The sequence below is a fragment of the Protopterus annectens genome, chromosome 14.part0, assembly GCF_019279795.1.
Source record: "Protopterus annectens isolate FY-2018-M chromosome 14.part0, PAN1.0, whole genome shotgun sequence".
Classification (NCBI taxonomy): Eukaryota; Metazoa; Chordata; order Ceratodontiformes; family Protopteridae; genus Protopterus; species Protopterus annectens.
The window spans coordinates 387675530-387696498 of NC_056748.1; the positions used below are offsets into that span (position 1 = coordinate 387675530).

General features: G+C 38.5%; 1 protein-coding gene across 32 annotated transcripts in view; it reads left to right on the plus strand.

The window, feature by feature from the left end:
• SORBS1 (sorbin and SH3 domain containing 1) overlaps positions 1-20969 on the plus strand; it is a 4096285-nt gene that overhangs the window by 3582269 nt on the left and 493047 nt on the right. For all 32 annotated transcript variants that reach the window (XM_044056121.1, XM_044056122.1, XM_044056123.1 and 29 more), the window contains one exon: positions 19483-19615. In XM_044056121.1, coding sequence (XP_043912056.1) covers positions 19483-19615 — 133 coding nt within the window. The remainder of the gene's footprint in view (positions 1-19482; positions 19616-20969) is intronic.

Here is a 20969-nt window from a genome sequence, read left to right on the forward strand (position 1 = left end):
GGAAACCCAGTTGACCAGAGGGAAAACATGTAGACTCTGCACAGAAGGCACCCCAGCTGAGAATTGATTAAATCAAATGAACAGAGAAATTTCCAAGTCTACTCCTGAAGAGAGGAACTTGATAAGTGATGCATCTTGTTTTGTGTCTTCAGAAAGTCTTTCTAATTGTGCTTGTGTGAGGTATAAGGGGGATACTCTGCCTATCAGGATTCTGCTTTTGTGACTAAATACCACTTCGTTAGTAAAGGGATACTAATGTTTATTAGTGGGAACATGCATTTGGTATGTTCTTCATTTAAAGATAACAAATGCTCATTAAAAAATCATTGCTTTGTTTATAACAGATGAAGGAACCAGAAGGTGTATTTAAGGGCACATGTTTTGGCATCTGTTCTATAGAAACAAGCAGCAGAGGTACATTTCCCTGTGGCTGCTGTGGTACCTGTTTAGTACATAGAACTGATATATAAAAACATCCTGACATAATAATGGCTAATGTGCACAGAACATGTCAGACTGAGTTTATGGTTGCTACTGGCTGTTAGTGAAACTTGGTTTATATTGAAAAACCAGAGCGCTTGTAACATACCTCTCAACTGTATCAAATTACATGGTTTTTACCGAGTTTTGGGGGTCCAAATACTGGGGTGCCACGATTCCCGAGTGGCACCCCTTCATTTCCGATTTTTCAGAGCATTTTTGTTTTCTTTTTCGCTGTTTGAGCTGATGTCATCAGGTGTGTGATGACGTCAGCTCCATCGGGGCTACCAGCCTATTGGAATTAAGCTCTAGGGCTCTGGACGCATTTCCAGCTGTTCAAATGGTCTGCGAGCAGGAAGGAAAGAAACAAGTTTTTAGTATCTACGAACGGGAAGTCTGGCTGCACTTGCGAGCGGGTCAGGAAGTCCTGGGTACTGCAGAGTGAATGGAAAGATTCTGATTCTGGCTGCACTCAAGAAGGTAGGGAACACTTGTGACATTATTCTGGGCTTGAGCAGTGTGTGCAAGTGTGTGTGTGTGTGTGTGTGTGTGTGTGTGTGTGTGTGTGTGTGTGTGTGTGTGTGTGTGTGTGTCAGGGCTCTTGATGCATTTCCAGCTGTTCAAATGCTCTGCAAGCGGGAAGGAAGGAAGGAAACAAGTTTTTAGTATCTGCGAACGGGAAGTCTGGCTGCACTTGCGAGCGGGTCGGGAAGTCCTGGGTACTGCAGAGTGAATGGAAAGATTCTGATTCTGGCTGCACTCGAGAAGGTAGGGAACACTTGTGATGTTATTCTGGGCTTGAGCAGTGTGTGTGTGTGTGTGTGTGTGTGTGTGTGTGTTGTCACATTTACATTGCTGTGGAGCTACAGAGATCTGAGAATGAGCAGCCTAACTAAATTGTTTCATGAACTGGTCAGTTATAGAATGCAGATGAACACTACTGCTGCTCACAGTATTGCACAAGCAATTTGTTTGAGACAGTCATGTGCCATCTATTAGAGTTGTTACAGGTTACTTGTCATGGTTTGAAATCCAGCATGACTGGCAACAGATACTTCCTCTGTTGCTGAAATTTGGACACTGCAAATAAAGATTCTTTCTGAGTACAACACAGGGTCTTCTAAAGCTGACTTTAGGAAGAAGTAATTTTTAGTTATTTGCCAGCAGAATAGTATCCCATTTGGTGCTGATTAAGGAACCCTTTTTTCAGTATAAAATAGCTTACATGAGAACCGTGTTGTAAAGGGAATATACCAGCCCACTGGATTTACTCAGTAGTCTTAGAAGTCTCTATTTTTCTTTGGCCCTGCCTAGCTTTGTCCTACAACACTCAATGCCCAACATCCATTCTGAGTCTACCAGCTTTACCTAAAACCCTGAGACTTACTCCAATATTGGCTGGAGTCCATACAGATCATAAAAGGCATCATGGTGAGATCTACCGTCTCTCAGGGGACTTTTTGTTTATGACCTACCTTGTTACTGCTTCCCTTTCTTTGCTATACCTGGGGTTATGCCCATGTAGTGAGGATGTAAGGTATAGCTCTTCACCTGTGCATCAGCACAGCCATGCCCCACCCTTTCACCTCTTTGGACTGTACCTCTCTAGCCACACAACATCCCCGTTCTCCTCCAGATATCATCATGGGAGATGGCATCAATCCCTCCCTGCTGCTTTATCAGACACTTGAGCCTGTAATCAGACCTGTGTCACCTGGGGCATAGTTGGGGCTTTATCACTCTATGCCATAGGGCAGCTGTTTAATCAGCAGTCTTTAATTAAACAAGAACATATTATATTTACTCATCAAAACAAAAGACTTTCTACAGTTTTGAATGAAATGCTGTATTATGTGTCTGTGTTCATTTTCTGACTTTAAAATAAAACTATAGTTATGTCAGGAGACTTAATCTTCAAGATGTTGAATTCCTAGTATTTCTCAAAGCAATTTTATAAAATAAAAGAATGATAATTATTGTGTTACTTTTTTTTACTCACAAAAGCACAATACTTAGTAAACTAAATGTCTGCATGGAATCTGACATTTCAGAACAAGATCTCAGCAGAACATTTTAGTTACCTTTAATTATTGCTTGTACTTTACCAGTCTGCTTTATGAGCTGACCAACCTTTGGAATTTGCTTTCCTTTTTGTTTATTTATAGATCCAGTAAATAATGCAAACACTGTATGTATATAGCAAGAGCCTATGGCATACACTACTGCCATTCTATTTTTATATATATATATATATATTGTGTGGGTGTTTAAGTAGACTTTTATGATGGAAATGTTCTGAATTGAGCAGTTTTGTCATTATTGGTTCATGCATTTTGTTTCACACCTACTGGAAGAATGTTCAAATGATAAATTTAAAATGCGCTGTGTGTGCTGTATTATACAAGGAATATAATTTTATAAAGTCTGGAAGGCGTATGAAAGAACACATGTATGTTTCATGTTTTATGTGCCAAGGGCCAATAATTTGAAAACAGCCCAAAGGTAATCTTTATCCAGCACTGGACAGGTGCATTTTCTTTGGATGAGGTGTGGGTTTTAATGCTGTTTCAATGACTGTGAGTTTCAAGGGCAGAGACATTTTAATGCCAAGTCTATTTTCATTGTGAGACAGTATTGCTTAGTTTAGCAGATGTCTATTAGTGTTTCTGCATTGTGCTATAAAATGTAAAAATAAAATCCAAATAATCATTGTAGAAGTAAAGCAGTATGCACACATTAGTGTTCATGGTAAATGGGGCGAAATAGCCAGGTAATGGGACATTGGAATGGCTGCAGGGGGGACTCTGGTGCCATATTTTGGTCGTCTGTCCTTCAGTTTGCGTTTGAAAGTTGGTATCCCACAATTCCATTGGAGTAGGCAGGGTTACGTAGTTATGTATCCAAATGTTATGTTAATCAGCGTACAGATTTGTACCTATTTTTCATGGGCCTTGTCCAGATTTCTGATGTTTCCAGGTTGAGAGGTATGGCTTGCAACATGTTAGAATATTAGACCATTTAAAGAAGTTTTAAGGAGAAGAGCAATTTTCAAGATTTGCTCTTGTTTTGTTTTCTTTGTTTTTTTGTGGCTTTTTGGCACTCAGCATTTCGAAAGCTAACATTTCAGTAGGGAGCTGAATTGTCACTATTTTTATCTTCAGGGTTGTTTTATTGTTGCATTGCCTCCTTTGTGGTTTTGCCAAATTGTTTCATGATTTACAATCAATTTTCCCTTCCCTTTTTTTTTTATTTTTCATTTTGTGATGCTCTGCCTCCCTGTAATTCTCTGTGGAATACCCTCTGACCTTTGATGTCATGTAAGGCATTCCACTAAAGCTGTTAGTTCAGTGCATGAAAGCAGTTGAGGACTAGTGTTTTTTCTAGTGACAGCAGTGACGTCCAAGTTATTGGTTTAACTTGTGATGTTGGAATCCTAAGTCAGTATAAGGATTAGTCTTACTTGAGTTCTGCAGGAAGTTCGGATGACAGCAGTGTTGATGAGGCTTTTTACCATAGTGAAATCCCTCTCTAAAATGACTACTTGGCCAATAATCAGTCATGCCATGCTAATTTTATCTTCTTGACCACATACACTGTACTACACTGTCCTCAGCTTTACATTTTTATGAAAGTTCACTTTACCACTATCCAGCTGTTATAAATTACTATGGATCTAAACTTTGTTAGTGCAAGCACTCATTCTGATCTACCTTTGAATGATTTTCATATCACTGTATATCCTTGCATTGTGATTACACTTGTATAGTGACTATTCATATGTATCTTGTTAATGTTTTTTGACTATTTTATGTTCAAACATCGACTGTTTTTACTCATTATTAAATACTCTGTATGTGTGTTACTTTCTCTCTGTATCGTGTGGAGCTTATCTCCCGAGGCCTCTGCTGAAAGGGGGTTTTCTACTCAGTCAGACTTTCACAGTCAGCAAAACGCAATAAATAAATAAAATTTGGGAAATCACAAATGGTATGGGTTCTGTTAGGTTATAATGAATTTATTTTGCTGCTGATTACTAAATGAAATATATAATTTTTCTAAAGTGGAGAGTACATTACTTTCATTTTGTGGTTGCACTTCCTGTTTTCACTATTGGTCCACAGTGGGTTTTTTTTTTTTGTTTGTTAGTGTTTTGAATGGCAGTATTTGTATAGATAATGTGTTTTTCTTTAGAGTGTTGAGGAGGAAGTCAGTGAATGGTATGGATCTGTTTGAAAATTAGCAATGCATATGAATTAGTAATGAGCACTGTACTGATTCTTATGGAAGGTGGATCACACACACACACACACACACACACACACACACACACACACACACACACACACACACACACACACACACACACACACACTCTGTGTTGGGCAAGAGAGTGAAATTTGGCACATTGTTTCTGTTCTTTGTGTAATATGAACTATTTTTATTTTTGAAGAAAATATAATACAAGATTGTAGGACATGTATGTAGTGAAGTTTATAAGGGAACAAGGGCTTAATCCTGAAAGTGTTTGTTGGGTGATGTGGAATGATGATAGTACTAGCAGTAGATCATAGAGATAGACTCTAATGTGGAAATCGGAGTTATGCATTAGTCATGCAATGGTTGTGTGTGTGTGTGTGTGTGTGTGTGTGTGTGTGTGTGTGTGTGTGTGTGTGTGTGTGTGTGTGTGTGTGTGTGTGTGAAAACACAGGGACATTTTGCAATATCCTAGACAGCTGAGAGGTATGTATAGCACAACTTACATCATATAATGGCTTACATGCTGGTAAATAGTACATAAATGAGTAACTATTTCCACAGAAACAAAACACACCATGAATGCCATGTTTAAAAATTAACTGCAATAAATATGAGGCTGTCAGCAGTACAACAAGGCAATGTAATCTTTTCACCAAACTCCTTAAAAATTAGTGCTGTGTAAAAAACTAAAACACCCAGTGCAATATTGATTAGATTACAGAACTAAATGTGAATGTATTTACATTGTGTTCATCCTGTCACAGTTGAAGCCATGAAAAAATAAGAGCAAGTTTGTGAAAAAAGCCTGCCATGCTTCAAAATTTCCAGCTCTACTCTAGCACTGTTAACATGACATCATGCTTGGGGATGAGTGTCAGAATGCTAACAAGCTCTGTCTTGACAGTTTCAGCTAGGAAATAAATAATTCCACCAAAGAAAGCATGCACAACAGTTGCCACTAAAGTAAATAATACTGTAATTGCAATACATGCAAAACAAGAGTAGAACACTTAAAAAAAACTTAACAGATCACTTTAAAAAAGAGTAACAAGCAGAATGCCTTAGAAAAACATTATAGAGAGTACACCATAAAACCACCTTAAAGTCTAAAATATTGGAAATGATGAGTAATATTTCCATTTGGAGTTTATAAATCAAACAAACTTCTTCTTCTTTCAGCTGTTCCCATTAGGGGTTGCCACAGCGGATCATCTTTTTCCACTTCTTCCTGTCCTCTGCATCTTACTTTGCCAAACCAGCCACCTGCATGTCCTCTTGCACCACATCCATAAACCTTATCTTAGGCCTTCCTCTTACCTGGCAGCTCCATCCTTAGCATCCTTTTCCCAATATACCCAGCATCCCTCCTCAGCTCATATCCAAACCATCACAGTCTCGCTCTTTGGCTTTGTCTTCAAATCGTCCAACCTGAGCTGACCCTCTAATATACTGATTCCTAATCTTGTCCATCCTCATCACACCCAATGCAAATCTTAACATCTTTAACTCTGTCACCTCTAGCTCTGATTCCTGCCTCTTTGTCAGTGCCACCGTCTCTAAACCATATAACATAGCTGATCTCACTAACCTCTTGTAGGTCTTCCCTTTCACTCTTACTGGTACCCATCTGTCACAAATCACTCCTGACACTCTTCTCCACCTATTCCCCTCTGCCTGTACTCTCTTCCTCACCTCTCTTCCACACTCTCCATTACTTTGAACTGTTGACCCCAAGTATTTAAATTCATCCACCTTCGCCAACTCTACTCTACTTCACTCCCTGCATCCTCACCATTCCTCTAGCCTTTTTCTTATTCACACACATATATTCTGTCTTAGTCCTGCTGACCTTCATTCCTGTTCTCTCTAAAGCATATCTTCACCTCTCCAGGGTCTCCTCAACCTGTTACCTACTCTCACTACAGTTCGTAATGCCATCGGCAAACATCATAGTCCGTGGGGACTCCTCTCTGATCTCGTTTGTCAACCTGTCCATCACCATTGCAAATAAGAAAGGGCCCAGAGCTGATCCTTGATGTAATCCCACCTCCACCTTAAATGCATCCGTCACTGCTACTGCAGACCTCGCCCCGTCACATATCCTGTACCACTCTTCCATACTTTCTGCCACTCCGGACTTCCTCATACAGTAGTACAACTCCTCTCTAGGCACCCTGACATATGCTTTCTCTAAGTCCACAAAGACACAATGCAACTCATTCTGACTTTCTCTGTACTTCTCCATCAACACCCTCAGAACAAACATCACATCTGTAGTGTTGTTTCCCGGCATGAAACCATACTGTTGCTCACTAATCATTACCTCCCTTCTTAACCTAGCTTCCAATACTCTTTCCCAGGTCTATATTATATCCTCGAACGCTGATTGATCAAACTTATTTTCACGAAACTGCAAAATATCAAAGCAGCAGAAACTTGAATTTTTTTTCTAGGGAAAGAATTCGGTTGTCCGTTTCTGTTACTTCTGTATTTTCGGTGTTATGGTGGAAAGTTACTCTTCGGATTCAGTTAAGTGTGCGATTGTGTGGATGTGAGTGTTAGGGTGATTTAGGTGAATTAGGGTTAGGGCTCGGGTTAGGTGTGTGTGCGACTGAGTGGACATGAGGGTTAGGGCAGATTTAAGTGAGTTAGGGTTAGGGAGCGGGTGAGGTGAGTGTGCGATAGTAACAGACATTAGGGTTAGGGTTTGGGTTAAGGTAAGTGGGTAGTTAGTGGTGTGTGCATAGTTTAGTGTAGGGTTAGGTGTCAGATTTTAGGTGTATGTGTGTGGATTTCTGTTTGTTTGGTGTGCTTGTGTTGTGTGTATGTGTTTTGGATCAGCCATTTTTTTTCCCTGGGAAAAAAATCGCTGATCTGACAGTTTGAGATTGTAAGCTTTCGCTTAAATCAGGTCGATCAATCAGCATTCGCTTTTTTAAGCGTTCGATGATGTAATATAGACCCTCTTTCCCATAACTTCATGCTGTGACAGATCAGTTTTATCCCGCTGTGGTTACTACAGCTCTGCACATCACCCTTATTCTTAAAAATCTGTACCAAAACACTTCTACTCCACTCCTCAGGCATCCTCTCACTTTTCAAGATTTCATTAAATAATCTGGTTAAAAACTCCACGACTATCTCTCCTAAACACCTCCATGCTTCCACAGGTATGTCATCTGGACCAACACCCTTTCCAGTCTTCATCCTCTTCATAGCTGTCCTTACTTCCTCCTTGCTAATCTGCTGAACTTCCTGATTCACTATTCCCACATCATCCAACCTTCTCTCTGTCTCTCTCATTCTCTTCATTCATCAGCCCCTCAACACACTCTCCTCACTTGTGAGTACATTTCCATCATTATCCTTTATCACCCTTGCCTGCTGCACATTTTTCACAGCCCGGTCCCTCTGTCTAGCCAGTTGGTACAGGTCCTTTTCTCTCTCTTTTGTGTCCAACCTTTCATACAACTCTCCATGCTCCTTATACTTAGCCTTTGCCACCTCTCTCTTTGCCATACGCCTCATCTCATTATACTGATGTCTATTTTCTTCATCTGTCTGACAATCCCATGTCTTCTTTGCATACTGTATTCTGTATACTCTCCTGTACTTCTTCGTTCCATCACCAGGTCTCCTTGTCGTCCTTCCTCTGTCTAGATGTCACACCAAGCACCTTTCTAGCTGTCTCCCTTATCAGCTCTGCTGTAGTTACCCAGCTATTTGTTAACTCTTTACTGCCACCTAGTGCATGTCTTAACTGTTCCCTGAACTCCACCTCACAATCACCCTTTTTCAACTTCCATGATTTGATCCTTGACACTGCCCTCACACTCCTCCTCCTCTTCTTGATCACCATCATCCTGCAGACCACCAACAAAATGTGAAGACTTCTCATCTTCTCTTTGTCAATGATTTAAAACTGTATAGCTCATCAGATGAGGAACTGAAAGCACAGCTGCAGGTTGATAGAATTTTTCAGATGATACAAGAATGTCATTTGGTCTTGATAAGTGTGCAGAAGCAACCTTTAAAGCAGGAAAACATCAGTTTGGAGAAAAATGTGATATAAAAGAACTGGAGCAAGAGGGAGTGTATAAATATCTGGGAATTGATGGACGATCAGCAATAAAAGACAAACAAATGCGAATAAAACTTAGTAAGGAATACTTTAGAATACTTTAATACTGAAAACAGCATTGCCATCTAGGAACAAAATCCAAGCTATAAACCAGTTTACTCTTCCTGTCCTAACTTACAGTTTTGGAGTGATTGACTGGCCCCAAAATGTGTTGGGTAGATTAGATAGGAAAACAAGAAGAATGCTTTATGGTCACCAAATGATTTATAAAAATCAGTGTATACCAAGATTATATATTCCTCATTCCGAAGGAGGGATGGGCCTCCTTGAAATTGATTACATGTATAAATCGGTAACTGTGGGACACTGCACATATTTGCTGACCTCACAAATCTCAAATGTAGTGAAAGCTTTGAAATATGAGGAGACTAAATCTAAGATGACTTCTCTGCTTAATTTAGCAGAAGCATATTGGCATCAAGGAGGAATGGAAATCAAACCAGAAGTAGATAAAAATCAGGCAGCAAATGAATGTGCCAAAAAACAAAAGAAAGAATATAAGGTGAAGGACCAGATGAGAAGGCAAAACATGTGGAAAAAGAGTAAATATAGTTGCAAGTGTAGAAAACTTCAGGAAGAACCTCATGTTGATTAGGAACAAACACAGGAAGGGTTAAGGAGAAGCAAATTCAAACCAAGAGATGGCAGCCCAAGATACTGGGCTACGTACATGCTGATTTGCAAAGCCCCTTGAGCATGTGGGAGAAACAGACAAATGTAGGTTTTGTAAAACCAAGCAGGAAACAGTCGCACACCTTATTGCTGGTTGTGACATACTAATGACTGAAGGACTGTATACTGAAAGGCATACTAATGTGGCAAGACTGTTGCACTGGGGATTGTGCAAGCATTATGACATTGAAGTGGCTGAAAAACACTGGAAACATGAGCCACAAAGCATCACAGAAAATGATGAAGTTTATATCACATGGTATCACCCATTACTGACAGTTCGAAAGACAGATGCAGAAAACCAGATATAGTGGTCCAAGAAAAGAAGACAAAAAGTAGCATTGATCACTGAAGTCGCTACACCTAGTGACTACAGTGTCTTGCGTAAGTCATAAAATATCAGGATTTGTAGGCAGAAACAAGAGCAGTGTGGAAGAAAGATACCCAGACAGTTCCAATAGTAGTAGAAGCAACAGGTCTTATAAAAAGAATCTACAGTTGTATTTAGGTATGTTACCAATCCATATAACCCCATACAAATTGGAGAAGGAGTCATTACTGGGCACACTGCAGGTACTGCGAAGAGCACATTTGGCTCACATCAAAGATGGAAACAGTACTAATTTCATGAACTTTAATTGTACTTTGACTTAGGAATGGGGTCCATTCCCGTCATAGTGTTAGAAACCCAAAAGATTTGGAGAAATAAAAAAGGGATAAACCACCATCCTATGCTGCCTAACTACATTTTCCCGTCACCACTTTACAGTCTCCAATTTCCTTCAAACTGGTCCTCTTGCATAGGATATAATCCATCTGTGCACATCTTCCTCCACTGTCGTACATCACCCTGTGCTCCTCCCTCTTCTTAAAATCCGTATTCACAGCCATGTCCATCTTTGTCTCAAAATCCACCACCATCTGACCTTCTGCATTCCTCTCCTTAACACCATACTTACCCATCACTTCCTCATCCCGTCTGTTCCCTTTACCAACATGCCCATTGAAATTTTCTCCAATCACCACTCTCTCTTCTTTGGGTAAACTCACCACTTCATCCAACTCAATCCAAAATTTTTCTTTCTCATCCATCACACAACCAACTTGCGGAACATATGCACTAACAACATTCATCATCACACCATCAATTTCCAGCTTCATAAAAATCACTTTATCAGATACTCTTTTCACCTCCAAAACACTCTTGGCATACTGTTCCTTCAGGATAACCCCTACCCCATTTCCTTCTCCCATCCACACCATGATAGAACAATTTGAACCCACCTTCACTACACCTGGCCTTACTCCCCTTCCATCTGGTCTCTTGCACGCACAATATATCAACCTTCCTTCTCTCCATCATATCAGCTAGCTCTCTCCTTATACTAGTCATACTACCAACATTCAAAGTGCCTACCCTTACTACCACACTCCTAACCTTCCTCCTGTCTTCCTCCTTTCGGGCATGTCTACCCCTTCTTCTTCTCTTTCTCCTTTGGCCAACAGTAACCCAATTTCCAACAACAACTTGTTGGCTTACCATACTGGTGACAGTCGTCGTTAACCTGGGCCTCGACTGATCTGGTTTGGAAATTTGTATTGTTGTCCGCATATGTCATTTGGCAAAAGTTTTACACCGGATGCCCTTCCTGAAGTAACCCTCCCCATTTATCCAGGCTTGGGGTCGACACAAAGAAATGGACTGGCTTGTGCATCCCCAGTGGCTGGGTTAACAAACTGTTAAACTAAAAGGCCAAATAGTATCTTATGTTAGTAACAACTATGGAATCATGACTCAGTAGTAGTTTTCCTTTAAACCATTCTCGGTTGTCAGAGGAATATGCAAGTTGTTAAGTTACGTGATTAGGTCTTAAAGTTTATGAAGTTATTTAAACAGGTGTTACTTTAGTTCAGATGTTATATACTCTAGCCTGAAGAAGAAGATGATATTTGAAAGTTTATTTTGTTATTTTTAAGTCCTGCATTTTATTTTTAACTTGATTTTTTTTTATCTTTACTCTCAGCGATATTCGTGGTCGAGGGGTTCACATTTTCATAGCAATAATCTGAAAGGAGTGGAGCTGCATGTATATGCAAATCTTGGACTTTCAGCATGAAAACAAAAATGTAAAGGAGTTCTTGTAAACATGCCCCCCCCCCCATCACAAAAGCATAACATGCTTAATGCATAAGCGATAGAGGGAGAGCGAATACGCTGATAAGCAGTCTTACATGTATACGTATGAGTATGATTAACTGCAGCAAGGAAAGAGACTTCACTCAGTGAAAATGATGAAACAACTCTCCTAAAACCTCGAAAACTGTAAAGGAAGTCACCAGTCGATGGATAAGTTAAAAGATGTAATTTAATACTTTAAGCTTCCCACGAGCTTTTCATCAGCATAAATACACCAACTTCATCAGAAAAAAACAGAAACAACGTCACTAAACACTTTCCCCTTATATACAATTGACAATTACCATTAAAAAAGCTAATAAGTAACCTAATTACATTCTACTAAAAAATGTTTAGACTCAGACATAAAAGTATTAAGCGGCAATAAATATTTGTATATGCAGTTGCTTTGAAACAATAATCTGCTGCTAAAAAAAATCTAGCATGTTAAAATGTAAATATACAAAAAAGATATGCCTTTATATGTTTAAACATTGTAAACAGACTAACCTTCAATCTAACAACATTCAAGGATATCTAACTACCCTCACAAATACCTCTGAAGACAGGTCTAGCTCAAATCTGTTAAAAACCATCTCCACACTAACAACACTTTTTACCCTAGCTGAGGTAAAAAGTTTTCTATTAAAATGGAATTAATAATAATGTAATAATAATAATGACAATGAAGTACAAAATCGACTGTTCGAACTAGTCTGGAATTATAAACTAAAGGATAAGAAAACTGAAAGGGAGAAGAAAACTGAATAATAAAAGAAATTTTAGAAATTTTTGCCTGTTTAAGCTCCGGAGTCTCAACATACATGTTATGGATAATCTACCATTAACTCCTGGGTAATGGCAAGCGTCCAGTGGGGAACAATGGGGATTACATCAGGAGAATGGAGGTTATTTTATCCTCAGAAACCTATTTAGAAGTTTCTAGAAACGAGTTGAATATAGGTCTCTCTAGAATTTCTTCTTATTACAGTGACATGTTCATCAACAATACACTAGACTTGAACCTATATAACTATATATCTACATCTGTGACTAAAGTACCCATTATATTTGGGGCCCCCAAAATCCTAAGAACCTTGAGGATCCTCTCATGTGACCTTTGGTTAGAGCAAGAGGGAATATAACTTATGCAAGTGCAAAAGTAGTAGATATCTATAATGAAAAAATATATAGTAAGCGAATCCCAGATATCCAAGGATTCTTGGTCCTTTCTGGCTAGAGTCAATCAGATTCCTTTCAACGTCGACAGTCATTTCTTGACTGTAGACGTGAAGGATCTATACTCTTCCATACCCCATTCAGTGGCATTGGATTGGATTCCTATTTTGATGTGTTCCAAAGGAGCCCCAAATGAAGAGATCCATCTGGTGAGTGAATTATTAGACCTAAATTTGTCTAGTAATTATATCACTTTCAACAATAAATTTTTTTATTCAAAAAATAGGGGTACCTATGGGTTCCCCTTGTGGAGCCAGTGTAGCCAACCTGGCCATGGCGTTTTGGGAAATTCAGTTTGTCTTTTCCAACCCCATTTTCCAGGATAGAGTCCTAATGTACAGACGTTTTTTGTATGATATTTTTATTATCTTGAAAGGGGACAGTGAGCTAGCTGAACTTCTTTTGAATTCTTTTAATACTTCCACAGAGTTTTTGAAGTTCACTTCTAGTTTTGAGAGGGATAAAATCTCATATCTGGATGTGGAATTATCGAAGGACATAAGTTGTAATTGTTTTATTGCTAGGATACATCACAAAGAAACTTTTTCTAATAGTCATTTGCAATTCAGCAGTTTCCACCCCTTTAGCCAGAAAAAATCTATTATCAAGGGCCAACTGGTGCGAGCTGCTAGAATGGTCACTAGGGAGAGTGATTTTGTGGAAGAATGTAGCTTCATGAAAGTCTCTTCCTCAAAAGAAATGTAAAATGAGTCACTAAAGTTCACACAGTTTGGAAATTTTGATAGCCTTAGTCCCTGTGGAACACATTTATGCTTAATACATTCATTGAGATATAAAATCTTCAGTTCCATAGATGTAAAGCAAACTGTGAGCTTCTCGAGCTCAAAAATGTCTTTCCTGCAACTGCCAACATCTTCATAATGACTTGTAATATTATTATTATTAACAATAGTACTTACATTTTCACCATTCGGTTCAAAAATGATGTCCAAAAAAGGATTGTTGACTTCCTTGAACACATAGTCCAAAATGCTGTCATCTAAGTGTACAATTCTGTTCCCACTCGGACCGCCGCTGCTGTTAGCAGGTGTGTTAGTGGTGTCATTACCCTCATGCCTCTGCTCATTGTTGTTTGTAATTCCTATGGTAGCAGGTGTGTTAGTGGCGTCATTACCCTCATGCCTTTGCTCATTGTGTTTGTAATTCCAAATGGCAGTCAAAACTGTGAAAATGAACCCAAACCAACTGGACACTGCTGCTGGGACCTACACAGTCTCGAAAAACCATCTTGAATGGCTCTAGTAACTGTCCTGGCAAGTGAATGCTGTAAACTGTTCAGACACTGAATGTACTGAGAGGTTTAACAAAGTGTCCTGTGTACTCTCTTCTAAGGCCATCCCACTCTGGTACAAGTCAAAGCAAAAACTTGTAAACACACAACAAACTGGAAAGTGAAACTCAAACCAAAAGCTGTAGATGGAATGAAGGAGCGAACACAATTTCATTTTTTTGAAGCTTTGACATTCTAAGCTGTTTGGTAAACAAGACAGTTTTTTCATTTTTATGGTATGTTGCGACCCCTAACAACAACGTGGTATGATTCTACACCTTTAATTTAAAGTATTATAAAAGTCATGTGATGTGTGATGTAATTTATAAGAGGTGTGTTTGTGAGAGGTTAACTTTTTTTCTGAAGAAGTTCATGAAGAATAAATTTGAATGAAAGTACTAAAGAATTGTTTTCGCTGCTTCATTCCATCTACAGCTTTTGGTTTGAGTTTCATTTTCCAGTTTGGTTGAATTACCTACTGTAAAAGATATTCTAACAAAAAAATCAAGCGGAGGTGTTATGGTAGGGACTAAAGATTGTTATGAGACCTGTGATTATTACATGGTCATTGACGATAACACTGTAGATTGTGTAACTGTGACAATAAAAACAATCCTGGAAAAGATATCAATTGTTAGATTGTGTAAACCGTCAAAGTCAAGCACTGATGACCTAGAGGAATTCATAGCTTTCTTGCATAGAACATGGGGGAAATAATAGTAGCTAGGGACTTAAAATTTACCCGAAACTTTCTGAAATAATATTGATTCAACATCATTAATATGAAAATTATTTTACTATGTATGTTTAGGAAAAACAATTGCTGCAGATTGTAAACAAACCTACCAGGAAAATAGAACATACAGGACATTGTTTATGTTCCTAAGGAAATGACTGTTTCGTCATGTCAAGTTTTACTACCATTGATGTGCTGTGATCATGGAGTTGTAAGGGTTAAATTACTGCTGGATAATTCTGCCAGACTGACATCTAAACCAATGCACAGAAGATTAATAACAGCCAATATGGAAGTGAAACAGTCACTATGTAAAATTAATTGGAGTGATGTATTCAGTGGAAAACTGTAGAAGGAATGTGGCAAGTTTTGAAAGGAAAATAGTTTGATTGCAAAAAATTCAAACAAGTTTAACTTCAGGATCTAGGCAAGCAAGGTCCGGATGATGTATTTCCATAAGAACAAGATAATTAATTAACATGAGAGTTAAAAAATATAAGAAATGAAAACAAGGTTAAACTAGAACTTTGAAAACTGGAATAAGCAAGCTGGACAGGCAAACATAGTGTGAGAGAAGAACAGAAATTTTGAAGAAAATTTATATAAGGATATTGAGCATAATAGGAAAAACATTTTGTAGAGAAGTAACTTGCTAGCAGTAAAGATATGCAAACTGATTGCATGTAGATTGTAAACTATAGTCTCAAATACAACAGGTTATAGATATATTTATAAATGTTTACCATCAGAATTGCGAGTGAAGGGTTGACAACCATGGGATGTCGAAATTTAGTTGACTGAATCCATGTTGTCGAACCTTCATTTGTGTGAGTCCTGGTTCAGGGAATGCACTGTGCATTCACACATATGTGGTTGACCTTATGATAAGAGATTGCGGTACAGTGCAGAGCAGGAAATTTGCCCTTTTCACCACTGTAGTGCAATATTGGAGATGGAATATGTAATATGTGGGGGGGGGGGTTTGCAGGGGGACTTGCCCCTCTGCATAATAATAGTTACATCATGTGATATGCAGTGTTCAACTGCAGTATACGGATGTCAAGAAAGGTCAAATTCGCTTAAGGAAGTGTGTTTGCGACATTCTGACCTTTTCGACATTCCGTTTCAAACATGCACACTGATATTTCAGGTAGGAATTTATTTTGCACGTCGACTATTTGATGGGAAACCATGTGTAAAATGTTATGCAAAACAGGTTGGCTCCACAAAGGGGGTGATAAATTGTGCTAGTAACATCCAGGTAACTTTAGACACTGAAATTAAATTAGATTATATTAAAAAGGAACTATGCAAACTGGACCCAAACAAAGCAGAGGAGGGAAGTGGCATTAGTAATAATGAACTGGGAACACTTCAGCATGAGCACTCAGTAACCTTATATCTGTTATTCACTACGCCATTTCAGTATGGGGAAATACCTTAAGACAGAAGGCATGCAATTGTTAAATCCATCTTTAAGGGAAAGGGGAATAGGTCAAACCCAGAGTTATATAGACCCATATGTTTACTTTCTTGTTGAGGAAAATAACAGAACAGGTTATGTTGGATGAACTATTGTCAAAATTGGAAAGGTTGGGACTTGAAACCATATATCACAGTGAGTGAAAATGTAGACTAATTTAAGGACTCTGGTGTATGGGTAAATCCAGCTTTGAGTTTTTCCTGATCATTCTAACCAACTAGTTAATGATAGTCAAAAACAGGCCAAACAAAAAATATTTATAAAGTCTAGGAAATTAGATATGATGAAATCATTGCTTGTAAGCTACATTAGACTCAGACAAGAGTATGGAATAAAAATATGGAAACCTTATAAGAAAACATTCACTGGAAAGAGTATAGTGCAAATATAGTAAGGGCTTCCATGGAGTTAAACATTTATTTTATTATGAAATATTAAAATATCTGAACTTGTACAGAATCTCATAGATATTTAAGAGGAGATCTTATTCAGGTATATGGGGCATTTAAAGACAACTACCTCTGGAAATGTTTGGAGTTAACAAAGAAAGTAGTAGAAATCATTAGATCCTATGTAAGAGATTATACAGGAATGAAAGATTTACTAATTTGTTCTCTGAGAGAGTAGCTGATGCATGGAATAGACTACCAATTTGTATTAAAGCAAGGACTAGTTTGGATATTTTAAGAACAACCTGGACACTTATGAGAGTGACTGTTTTGTATCTTGGCAGGCTAGAAGGACATTATTGCGTATGCCTAAAATATTTGTATATTAGTGTTCTTGGACCTCTTTGGTTGTTTGAGCCATGCTTTGAAAGGAGTGGATTAAAAAAAGTGACTCAGGTTTATCACAGGCAATATGAATAATATTTTTTTGCTTTCTTTGCCCCCCGCTGCCTACCAGTCATCATCCACCTCTCAGCAGATTGACCCATTCATTCCCTTTTCACTGAGGGCAAGAGTCCGTCAAAAGAGGTCATCATTAAGGTAGCCAGCAGAGGTTGTTCAAGGGTTTTAACTTTTTATGGCCCTAACTTGCTCATCTAAGTAGCCAAAGGATACTGACCAAGCTACTACTTCTTTAGTTTAACAAGGGACGTTATGAGCAAGCAGACTCACCGTTCTCTGAAGCATGGCATTGGTTTTCTAATGTCACCGGAGAAGTTGTGCTTCATTATGTGCTCCTTAAGTGTCTGTAACCCCCCACTCCCATTCCAGGAGACTCAAGTGGGCCAAGCTCCATCACTGTTTTCCCTCCCTGCATAGCTGCTTCAGTACTGGGGCCGTAAATTGAACACTGTTCACTTGGATTATAACTGGGTCTCCATCCCTCTGTGCAGTTTTCAGAAAAATGCATCAGGGAAGCTAGTCAGAAGGTATCTCTCTGCAGATCTGGTAACCCAGACTAATGAACAAATCCCATCCAGTAATAAAGTGAAATATGGAGGAAAATAAACTGAGTTCCGTAATTTTCGATTCTTCTGTTTTTATGGAAGAAAAATAAACTGAGCTCCTTAATTCTGTAATCTCCCCTTTCTGAGTAGCTTGACTTATTTGGTCTACACATGTAGAGAGATAATTATGGTATTTTTCACATGCAGTGCGTTGACTGAAGGTAATGTGGCCCTAGTAGCAACAAACCCAATAAAATCAAGAATAGAATAGACCCTTGACAAACATGTATCCCTTAGCAGCAAACTTGCAGAAATCAGTCTGTTCCTTCTAGCTAAAACTTGAGCACTGTCAGGGACCCAGTGATACCTGTAGGAGTGAAAGTTTTTTAGTAATGTGTCCTACCCGTGCTGTATTTCCCCGCTGACTGTATTTATTCTAACTGGATCGTCTTAATGTGTTGTTACTGCTTTTGCTGAGTCTGGGATCACCATATTTCAAGAGTAAGAGCAGGGCATAAACATGTGCTTTAATGTGCATTACTTTGCTGTCTCAGTGTATATACCAGTATAAGAAGTGAAGGGGTACATATATGGGGCTTGCCTTTCTGTGAAAAATACTTTGACATCCATTTATATTTCACCTTTAGCTGGCTGTCTGTGCAGGCCCACATAACCCAAAGTGCCAAGTAGGATCAGATGGTAGGGACACAGAAGAAGTTAATATTTCTGATGGGAATACTATTTTCTTGTGAAAAACTGGCAATATGTAGAGTTTAAACTGTTAATTTTAGCTTGCAACTGCTACTTGTGACCAGAAGCTGTCATTTTGCTGACATCTGTCTTATCTTAGACCTAATATTCTAGCAATCCCTAGCTTCTTTCAAGACAAGCAGGCAAACTTCAGATCAGATAGAATCTGTGATTGTGGGCTTAAGTAACAGTGGTGGCTAGACATCTAGTTAGCCCACTTCTAGCTTATTAGCTCAATTTCCCCTCTTACCCTTGGAAAAGTTGCTCAGGGTAGCTTATCTATGTTTTTATCCTCACTCTATCATTTTCCTCTTTGCTGTCAGTCAACACCAATTACACACCCATTGCACCTATATAACTTCTGTATTCCCTTTGATATTTCATTACTTATTCACAGTTGTCCATTTCTTTATAACATTTCCCCTTTTTGGGTATTCTTCCCCTTTCTGTACTGAAAACAGTTACATTTTTCCATATATAATGTGTTCTTGTAAGTTTACCTACTTTATTGATTATGTTCATTTCCTATTATGCTCTGTAATATTTATCACTGTTGTTATACACAGTACTGTTTGCCCTCTATATTATTTTTGGTATACTTTGGAGCTTCTCTCTTTCCATCCTGTAAGAATGAGCCATGGTTCAGTAAGATATTCCCTGGTGAACAAACACTAAATGTATTCTTGTAATCTAGACATAATTGTGAAACGACTTGTCAGAAGTATAACTGTGTTTCGCCAATATCTGCTGCAGGATCCATGATATGCATATTATTTAGGGAAATTTGCTCATAAGATTACAGAAGCATTGTGTTAACTACTGATACCTGTGCAGTATGAAACAATGTTGTTATCTTTACAGTGAAAATACAAACACAAGTGCCTCGTTCCAGAAGTGCAATGGACAACAGTACAGAAAGTGAGATAGTTGTTAAACGATCTGCTACGTTGCCACTTCCAACACGTTCTTCCTCCTTAAAGCCAGTCACTGGGAGGTATGAATAAAGACATGACTCATTTCTTAATTAAAGCATTGTAACATAGATGTTTAACATTGTTATGCATTATATAAAAAAAAGAGACATTGCTTTTATGTTGGCTTCCACTGATTTTTTTTGTCTGTCCACCAACTATTTTTGTTGTTTTATATAAAGATCATGTTTTCAGAAACTTGAAATTGACTATGAATCTATGAACCTGTATGGTCGAGAGCATATGATTAATTGTCCGAAAACGTGAAGCTTTTGAATGGAGATCACAGTACAGTGAGGATCAGGGAATTTACCCTTTTTCCCACTGTAGTGCAGTCTTGGAATTGGTATATTTAATATGCAGGGGGGTACAGGGGGACTTTCCTCCCTGCAAAAATGTAGGAAAAGGTAGATTTTTGTTGTTTTTCGAAGCTCGAGTTTTCAGAAACTTGATCATATCGTCTTGACAATATGAATTTCAAGTTTCTGAAAACTTGAGCTTCTGACGTAGACGTGTGTGTGTATATGTATGTATGTATATGTATATATAGATATAGATATATATTCATCATATTGGTCATTGCTACAGTAACCTTAGCTGTATGGGTTGTATTCTGCCAGCTGGCCAGATTTTAAAGCTTCAGGGCACCTTCGACATGCCTAAACTGTCAAGCAGCTCATGGGAAGCCCTTCAGAGCTTTACTGACACTGAAGAGTATCCTCCTCTGAGGCTTTCAAGAACTAACAGTCTGCTTATGCTTTCCTTTGTTGGGCAGATAACATTTCCTTTAGGGGAATAAAGACTTTCCATTTTCTTAATTTTGTTGATGTTTTATTACTTTCCTCTTCAGAAAAGTTATTTTAAAGTGAAGAGTGTTTTACTTTAATAGACCGTCTTGAGACGGTAAGGTACTTTTAAATGAAGCATTCATTTTTTTCCTGCTAGTTTAAAAGTAGTGTAAAGTAACTGAAAACATTTTTTTCTGTGGAGAAATTGCAGTTATTTATTTATTTATTTATTATTGGAGCTAGCATGGTGTTTTAAAGTGGGATTTACTGTGTTGTTTGTCTTGTAGACTGGTAATGTTTACCAGCAATTGCTGCTTGTCTACCCTGGGAAAAAGGCACCATTTTTGGTTTGATTATGGCTAGACTACCAGACCCATGGTCAGTCCTTCTTCCAGCCACAAAAAGAAAAAAAAATAAGTAAATTGCCTTTGCCACTACAGCAGGCTAGCAGTTTGCCTCAGCCACAGATGGGTGACTCTGCAGTGCCCATTTGTTGTACCTCAGACCACTCATCTTTCACCCCAGATTCCTCTGGTGTAGCACCTACAACCACTGTGGACCAGCTGTTAGCCAGGTCCTTTGTGGCTCT